The 9,632-nt window shown below is 46.0% G+C and overlaps 1 protein-coding gene across 1 annotated transcript in view; it reads right to left on the reverse strand.

The window, feature by feature from the left end:
- The window catches only part of fhod3b (formin homology 2 domain containing 3b), a 150,313-nt gene that overhangs the window by 23,155 nt on the left and 117,526 nt on the right, over positions 1-9,632 (reverse strand). The window contains exons 11-16 of the mRNA XM_030783270.1: positions 8,981-9,067; positions 8,388-8,774; positions 6,413-6,478; positions 4,106-4,234; positions 3,195-3,329; positions 2,213-2,263 (exon numbers count right to left, since the gene is read on the reverse strand). Of these exons, the coding sequence (XP_030639130.1) occupies positions 2,213-2,263; positions 3,195-3,329; positions 4,106-4,234; positions 6,413-6,478; positions 8,388-8,774; positions 8,981-9,067 (855 nt within the window). The remainder of the gene's footprint in view (positions 1-2,212; positions 2,264-3,194; positions 3,330-4,105; positions 4,235-6,412; positions 6,479-8,387; positions 8,775-8,980; positions 9,068-9,632) is intronic.

A 9,632-nucleotide genomic window follows, 5' to 3' on the forward strand; every position in this document is an offset into this window, starting at 1 on the left:
TCGTTTCTTTGCACCGCGACGGTTCCTCAGACACAGATCGCTGTCAGGAATAGTCTAATGGCCAGATAGGAGTTTAAAAAAATGACTGGAACTGTCAGATCCTGGAAAAAGCAGAACTTAATTACACTTTTGTGTCTAGCGAGACACAGGACCTCTGTGAGGGCTACAGTCTCACTGAGTACCACCTCTGTGAGGACTACAGTCTCACTGAGTACCACCTCTGTGAAGACTACAGTCTCACTGAGTACCACCTCTGTGAAGACTACAGTCTCACTGAGTACCACCTCTGTGAGGGCTACAGTCTCACTGAGTACCACCTCTGTGAGGGCTACAGTCTCACTGAGTACCACCTCTGTGAGGGCTACAGTCTCACTGAGTACCACCTCTGTGAGGACTACAGTCTCACTGAGTACCACCTCTGTGAAGGCTACAGTCTCACTGAGTACCACCTCTGTGAAGACTACAGTCTCACTGAGTACCACCTCTGTGAGGGCTACAGTCTCGCTGAGTACCACCTCTGTGAGGGCTACAGTCTCACTGAGTACCACCTCTGTGAGGGCTACAGTCTCACTGAGTACCACCTCTGTGAAGACTACAGTCTCACTGAGTACCACCTCTGTGAAGACTACAGTCTCACTGAGTACCACCTCTGTGAGGGCTACAGTCTCACTGAGTACCACCTCTGTGAGGGCTACAGTCTCACTGAGTACCACCTCTGTGAAGACTACAGTCTCACTGAGTACCACCTCTGTGAGGGCTACAGTCTCACTGAGTACCACCTCTGTGAAGACTACAGTCTCACTGAGTACCACCTCTGTGAGGGCTACAGTCTCACTGAGTACCACCTCTGTGAAGACTACAGTCTCACTGAGTACCACCTCTGTGAAGGCTACAGTCTCACTGAGTACCACCTCTGTGAGGGCTACAGTCTCACTGAGTACCACCTCTGTGAGGACTACAGTCTCACTGAGTACCACCTCTGTGAGGGCTACAGTCTCACTGAATACCACCTCTGTGAGGGCTACAGTCTCACTGAGTACCACCTCTGTGAGGGCTACAGTCTCACTGAGTACCACCTCTGTGAGGGCTACAGTCTCACTGAGTACCACCTCTGTGAAGACTACAGTCTCACTGAGTACCACCTCTGTGAGGACTACAGTCTCACTGAGTACCACCTCTGTGAGGACTACAGTCTCACTGAGTACCACCTCTGTGAAGACTACAGTCTCACTGAGTACCACCTCTGTGAGGGCTACAGTCTCACTGAATACCACCTCTGTGAAGACTACAGTCTCACTGAGTACCACCTCTGTGAGGGCTACAGTCTCTGTTTGTGGGGTCTGTAAAGTGATGTGAACTGTAGGCCTCGGACAAGACTGAAAGTTTGCACTACAGGTTAGACTTATGCAAGAAACACAGGTATAGGTTAGTTGTGTTTATATAGGGGTGTGTATGGATTATGTTGTGTTTATGTAGGTCTGTGTGGATTATGTTGTGTTTATGGGTGAGTGTGAGTTATGTGGTGTTTATGTGGGGGTGTGTGTGGGTTATGTGGTGTTTATGAGTAAGTGTGGGTTATGTGGTGTTTATGCGGGTGTGTGTGGGTTATGTGGGGGTGTGTGGGGTATGTGGTGTTTATGTGGGTGTGTGTGAGTTATGTGGGGGTGTGTGTGGGTTATGTGGTGTTTATGTGGGTGTGTGTGGGTTATGTGGTGTTTATGTGGGGGTGTGTGTGGTGTTTATGTGGGGGTGTGTGTGGGTTATGTGGTGTTTATGTGGGTGTGTGTGGGTTATGTGGTGTTTATGGGTGAGTGTGAGTTATGTGGTGTTTATGTGGGTGTGTGGTGTTTATGGGTGAGTGTGAGTTATGTGGTGTTTATGTGGGTGTGTGTGGGTTATGTGGTGTTTATGTGGGTGTGTGTGGGTTATGTGGTGTTTATGTGGGTGTGTGTGGTGTTTATGTGGGTGTGTGTGGGGTATGTGGTGTTTATGGGTGAGTGTGGGTTATGTGGTGTTTATGTGGGTGTGTGTGGGTTATGTGGTGTTTATGTGGGGGTGTGTGTGGGTTATGTGGTGTTTATGGGTGAGTGTGGGTTATGTTGTGTTTATGTGGCTGTGTGTGGGTTATGTGGTGTTTGTGTGTATGTGTGTGTGTGGGTGTGTGTGTGGGTTATGTGGTATACATATAAAACATAGTAAGAGTATAACATACCTCTCCTCTCGAGCCTGTCGAACCTCCTCCCGTTTGTCTGCATAATCCCGACTGAAAGAAACAATGAAGAAAACACGAGGGGGAAATAATATTAATACGTTATCATAAACTAGTTTCAGCTCTTCAGATTTCTTGCGGTATCCACTGGTATGTTCGCCTAATTGCAAAGAACTCAAGGCAGAACAAACAGAAAATTCTCTCTGATTTACAAGGACAGATCGTGTTCTGCTTTTTCTGTTATCTGAGCAGTTTTTGTGCTATAATAATTTGGCTATGTCTGACCGGGAGACAGAGTGGCTGAACACACAGGCTCAAGTCCAGCTCTCGACTTTAAACGGTAAGGACAAAGAGTGAAAAGCAGACTGTTTGTTTTCTGCTGGGCACAACTCGTCTGATTCCCGCGGAGACTCCAGCGTTGCTCTCTCTACACCTCACTGATGACCATAAAAGAGGACAGAACTCGCCGAAACTGGAAAACGACAGCGCCATTCTCGATAAGACTTGAACGTCAGTCCACGTCCGTTGGAACACTTCTCAGAGGACTCAGACATTTCTCAGACAAGACTGCGTTAGTGCTAAGGGACGTCTCAAAACGCGATGCCCGGGAAGGCGCAGAAAGCCAAGAGTCTAAACCGTCCAATAGGAGAGGGGCTAAGAGGCATTTGTATTGGACAGTCTTAACTTTTGGCTCGTGTTATTTAACAGATTAACAGAGAAATCCTGTCTTGTCATTCCAAGTTTCTTTGTTATTGTTTATTTCGCGGAAAATCTGACCGCCCGAGTTTAAAGATTTATGTGTTTAGCTGGAAATTGTGCAGTAAATCTGTCAAACCACAATTGCAGATTAACTTAAGTTGGAAATCTCATTTCAGATCTAGTACATCTGCAGTAAACCGACTTGGCCGGGAGCATGGCTGTCTGAGTTCACACGTTAAATTTGAAATTTGCTGATGGCTGAGTGAATGGAATTATGAAAACTAACTTGAAGCGATTTCTCTCCTCTCTCTCAATTTTCTGAAGTCGCTCTTCTCTCTCTGTCCGTCTGCGCTCTCGCTCAGCAGCCAGGGACTCCTGATGCTGCCGATAGGACGAAGTCAGCAATCCCCCGAGAGCCGGTCTGAGTACACACACACACACACACACACACAGACACACACACAGACACACACACAGACACACACACACACACACACACACACACACACACACACACAGAGACACACACACAGACACACACACACACACACACACACACACACACACACATACACACACACACACACACACACACACACAGACACACATACACACACACACACACACACACACACATACACAGACACACACACACACACACACACACACACACACACACACACAGACACACACACAGACACACACACACACACACACACACACACAGACACACACACACACACAGACACACACACACAGACACACACACACACACAGACACACACACACAGACACACACACACACACACACACACACACACACACACACACACACACACAGACACACACACACACACACAGACACACACACACAGACAGACACACACACACACACACACACACACAGACACACACACACACATACACACACACACACAGACACAGAGAAAGAGAGAGAGAGAGAGAGAGAGAGAGAGAGAAAAGAAAGAAAGTGGTACAACCCATAAAAATGCTCAGTATTCTTAACTCAGTGGTTTAAGTGTAAGAGTTCAGAGTTTAATTGTAAGTTTTCATATTTTGTATCACACACACACGGTGCATGTGTGCCAGCCAGACACGTTATCGAGAAAAATAACTCAGTAAAATAAATATCCAATCGGAGAGGAACAGAGTATTAACAGACCAGTGACTGTTTACCTCTCAGGCTTGGCCTCCGCTGGAGTGGCACCTGTGCTGGCCAATCGATTACAGGGGTGAGGGGTGGGCTGGGCACTAGCCACACCGTTAGACTTGCCCAGTGACACACTGCCATGGCCATTCTGTCTGCTGTACACAGGAGACAATCAAATGGAGTGATCATTTCTGTTCCCAAATCAGTGTGGCCACTGTTCCAAACAGCGGCTACGTACACACTGACAGTCTGTTTGCCAAGTGACTGATCAGAAAATGAACCGTTAAGAGAGAAAAGGACTGAGTATTTTGAGTTGACCACTAGCTTTGTAAAATTAAAGTTTTGTCCTCTTCTGAATGTCAGCAATGGCGAGGTGTCTTCATTCTCCTGACGTTTCTGTCCATTCAGTCACCGTACAGCAGGTCCAGTTTACACCCACTCATTCATTTCACGGGGTCAGACAAACATGTATAATGTGTATGTTATAACACAGCCAGATCTACACCGCCAGTGACAGAAGAACCAGCAAAAAATGAGCTCTGAACATGCTATCCCAGATTACACCCCTCTCTCCTCTCTCACACGCACGCACACAGACGCATGCACACACACAGGCACACACACACGCACACACTCAGAGTTCTTATGTAATCCCTAATAAAACAGATTTTTCCCCTCTGTAAGTTCACAATGGTGGAGGAGTCGTCTTTGAGGAAGAAGAGCAGTTGCTGAGGAAGAAGAGCAGTTGCTGAGGAAGAAGAGCAGTTGCTGAGGAAGAAGAGCAGTTGCTGAGGAAGAAGAGCAGTTGCTGAGGAGGAAGAGCAGTTGCTGAGGAAGAAGAGCAGTTGCTGAGGAGGAAGAGCAGTTGCTGAGGAGGAAGAGCAGTTGCTGAGGAGGAAGAGCAGTTGCTGAGGAGGAAGAGCAGTTGCTGAGGAAGAGGAGCAGTTGCTGAGGAAGAGGAGCAGTTGCTGAGGAGGAAGAGCAGTTGCAGGAGTGAAAGGGATCACGACAGTGGGGTCTAATCTCATTTTACAGCCGTTTTGTGGACGGTCCAAGTGCCGCACACAGTACAGACTATAACAAACCCATTCATTCAGTACAGTGGGACAAAGCTCAACTGTCCTGTAAAGTTTACTAAGGTGGGACAAAGCTTACCTGTCCTGTAAAGTTTACTAAGGTGGGATAAAGCTTACCTGTCCTGTAAAGTTTACTATGGTGGGACAAAGCTCAACTGTCCTGTAAAGTTTACTATTGTGGGACAAAGCTTACCTGTCCTGTAAAGTTTACTAAGGTGGGACAAAGCTTACCTGTCCTGTAAAGTTTACTATTGTGGGACAAAGCTTACCTGTCCTGTAAAGTTTACTAAGGTGGGACAAAGCTCAACTGTCCTGTAAAGTTTACTAAGGTGGGACAAAGCTTACCTGTCCTGTAAAGTTTACTAAGGTGGGATAAAGCTTACCTGTCCTGTAAAGTTTACTATGGTGGGACAAAGCTCAACTGTCCTGTAAAGTTTACTATTGTGGGACAAAGCTTACCTGTCCTGTAAAGTTTACTAAGGTGGGACAAAGCTTACCTGTCCTGTAAAGTTTACTATGGTGGGATAAAGCTCACCTGTCCTGTAAAGTTTACTAAGGTGGGACAAAGCTCGCCTGTCCCGTGAAGTTTACTATGGTGGGATAAAGCTTACCTGTCTTGTAAAGTTTACTATGGTGGGACAAAGCTTACCTGTCCTGTAAAGTTTACTATTCTGGGATAAAGCTTACCTGTTCTGTAACATTTACTAAGGTGGGACAAAGCTTACCTGTCCTGTAAAGTTTACTATGGTGGGACAAAGCTTACCTGTCCTGTAAAGTTTACTATTGTGGGATAAAGCTTACCTGTTCTGTAACGTTTACTATGGTGGGACAAAGCTTACCTGTCCTGTAAAGTTTACTATGGTGGGATAAAGCTCACCTGTCCTGTAAAGTTTACTATTCTGGGATAAAGCTCACCTGTCCTGTAAAGTTTACTAAGGTGGGACAAAGCTTACCTGTCTTGTAAAGTGTACTATGGTGGGACAAAGCTTACCTGTCCTGTAAAGTGTACTATGGTGGGACAAAGCTTACCTGTTCTGTAACGTTTACTAAGGTGGGACAAAGCTTACCTGTCCTGTAAAGTGCACTATGGTGGGACAAAGCTTACCTGTCTTGTAAAGTTTACTATGGTGGGACAAAGCTTACCTGTCCTGTAAAGTTTACTATGGTGGGACAAAGTTTACCTGTCCTGTAAAGTGTACTATGGTGGGACAAAGCTTACCTGTCCTGTAAAGTTTACTATGGTGGGACAAAGCTTACCTGATGACAGTGGCCCTGGAGGCACATGTGGCAGAGCGTGTGGGTAAGTATTTAACATCTGAAAGACTGCACAGAGGAAACAGAACAGCAGAAACAGAGAGTAAGTCCAGAAAAGCATCAGTGAAGAGTAGGAGAAACTGCTCTGAACATTCATAGTTTCATAGAGGGAACATGAAAAGGGGAGAGAGGCACTAAAGAGAGGCGAGACAGATCTAAGGATCTGAAGTGATTGGGAGAAAGTGATTCAAAGCAGCATTGGTTTTTATATGAACTTTTTTTTCTGTCTTATTGTGATACATTTTTCAGCACTGTAAAACCAGTGCACTGAGCGGTGATCAATACAGTCAATTCTACGTTTTGAAAATTAGGCTGTAACTTCCTTTTCTAGCCAGTTTCGACAATCTGCTGTATGGGCATAAAACCGTACAACTTAAACCCGACGTTTGATCTAGTGACCCCCTTAAAAATGTGAGTATTTAAGAGCTCAGATATCAATATCAAAGCAAAACTGTGAGTATTTAAGAGCTCGGATATCAATATCAAAGCAAAACTGTGAGTATTTAAGAGCTCGGATATCAATATCAAAGCAAAACTGTGGATGAAACGTCTTTACGGCAATCCTAAATCGGTTGTAAAGGAGCTGTCTTTGATTCACCTCAGACTGCATGCCGAGACATCCATGCTTGCCTGACCCAAACCAGGGCAAGCATGCGAGAGGTATTAGGGAGCGCTCTCGTCTCAGATGGCAGTGTTTCAGACGGCCGCGGACATCCTCAGCAGCGTCTGCTGTGAAATACATGTCCCTTTATACTTGACTTAATTTACAGACTTGGCTGGTCTTCTGTTTGGGCTTCAGAATGGTACAGAAAAACAATGAAAGCCAGATGAGCCATAAATGTCAGTAACAGTGAACTTCCTTCAGGGAATGTCTGTACCCTCCTGTGTCTGCTTCAAGGAAAGGAGAGCTCGGAATTTTTAATCCCTCCGTCTTCCTGCGTTCCGTCAAATATTAAAGAGACCATATAGCGCATGTGAAATATGGATTTTATAGGGGCTAATTCAGTGTCGTTTTCTCTCTGTATCCGAAACATTGAATAAACCATTATGGATATGGCTGTGTAATGTTTTGTAATATAGTCTGTAACACAGGTCAGGTGGCTCTAAATAGTGCACTGAATTTACACAAAGTTTAGAGGGTATTCAAAGGTAATACCCTCTTGTGTTCAAGGAATCTGATAATATCAGCAATTGACAGTTATTTGTGCTTAATGTTTAAATGTGATTAAATCCACTGACACTGGGCAATAAGAACTCCAGACACAAATTCAATCGTTTTCTTAAATGTTCTGTCAGTAACACCTGGAGACGGTTCTTTGGTGCTGATACTTTGTAAGATGGTGAAATTCTTCACAGAGATGAGACTTAAATGCAGCAGGTCAGACAGTAAAATAAGTCCTCGGTATTTAGCTGCTATATGGTAAACAGATCATAAAGAATGGCTTTGTGTTGGTTGACGTGATTCAGAACAAATGGGCCAGACAAGACAAATCAACGGCAGATGAACTGGACTCGTCCTGGCCGCCACTGCAGAGATGTCACTGTGGATGGCATCCAGAGATACCGAGTGTCGTTGGGGTAAATTTGGTCTATACTGGTTTTACACCTGTCTATGTTTTACTCTTGCCCTCTTGAAAAGTGTCAGGTGATCAGGTAATGAAGAAGCCGGTGGCTATCTGACTCAGACATGTTACAGCAGCAGGAGAGAGATATGTAACTAAAACCGATGCAACAGTTAAACAAATCTCTATTCCGTCAGAGCAGACACGGAACGGCCTGTGGAGCCTGACAGCGACACACAGAGAGAAAACTTCAGCTGAAGGTCGTGGACCGTGACCATGCAGGGGGAGTAGTCTCTTACTGTGAGAGGACATCTAAAAGAACACTGAGGGTTTGCTACCTCCGTCCATTGCTCTACCTGTCGATTTTGTCTGGGGCCGCTCCCCTCCCGCCCTGGGACGCCCCCGGGGGCTGCTCGTCTGAGTTGGAAGGGCAGGAGGATGGAGAGGAGAGGGGGAAAGGAGAGAGGGGCTCCTCGCTGGGAGAGGTGGAGGTTGAGGAAGTAACAGAGGAACATTGGGAAAACCCCCCGTGGGATCTGGCACAGGGCCAGGGGCGGGGGCCCCCGCAGGGGGACGTGGGGGGAGAGAGGACGGGGACGGCACGAACGACTTCGTCCCCGCGACGGCCCTGTGGCTCTCCCCCGCTCTCTGACTCTGCGGCATTGGGAATGAGACTGGCCATGCATTTAAAGGACAAACACAAACTAGAAGCTTCATCTCGGCTTGCCCGTGCCACCGTCATCCTGCTAGAATGACAGGATAGCAGAGGAGCAGACAGGGGGAGGAAAGGAGGGGGTGGGAAAGACCAGAGAAAGAACACTCTGACTTAGTCAGTTACTGTTAGTTACTGGTGGGAAGACCGGACGGTTAAAACATGAAAAGGAAAGTCTAGCGTCTAGTGGCTTGGTTTGTAACACTACACCTCGGGAGACCAGTTTGTTCAGAATACCTGGCGGTTGCCTTTCTAGAACTTTTTGTGTTTCTAGAGCGTTCTGTGTCTTGCTGTCCCTCATCTTCCTCCTCCACCTCTTCCTCTCTGAGATAAAAAGGAGGGATTGAGGGATGGAGGGAGGCATGGAGATGAAAGACAAAGAAGAATGGATGAAGAAAGAAGAAAAAAACAGACAATACACAAACGGAAGACAATGAGACCAGGGTCTCAAACAACGTGCTGTCGGAGTAGACGTGACACACACACAGCAACATCACAACAACGTCACAACAACGTCACAACAATGTCACAACAATGAAACTCACACAGTCAGAAAGACAACAAACATTTGGTTAGCACTGCCAAGACTCCTCCAAGTCCTCCAAGACACTGTTCCTAGATATTTACACATTAAACTGTGACTCTTCAAGGAAGAGAAAAATACACTACTGTGAGTCATGAGACTGTGTATATGCCTGTGAGTGCTGGCAAACTGTGTGCTGAGATATTGTTTTTTATGACTGATCAATGACTATTTCACATATACAAATCACATCCAAAATTCACTTACTGTTTGTTTAGACACAGACACACATGCATTGATTATTTACAGACATATGTAAAGCTGAGAGTTGAGGACTACCCATCTACCACAGTGTTCACACGACAG

This window comes from Chanos chanos, chromosome 8 (assembly GCF_902362185.1).
Source record: "Chanos chanos chromosome 8, fChaCha1.1, whole genome shotgun sequence".
Classification (NCBI taxonomy): domain Eukaryota; kingdom Metazoa; phylum Chordata; class Actinopteri; order Gonorynchiformes; family Chanidae; genus Chanos; species Chanos chanos.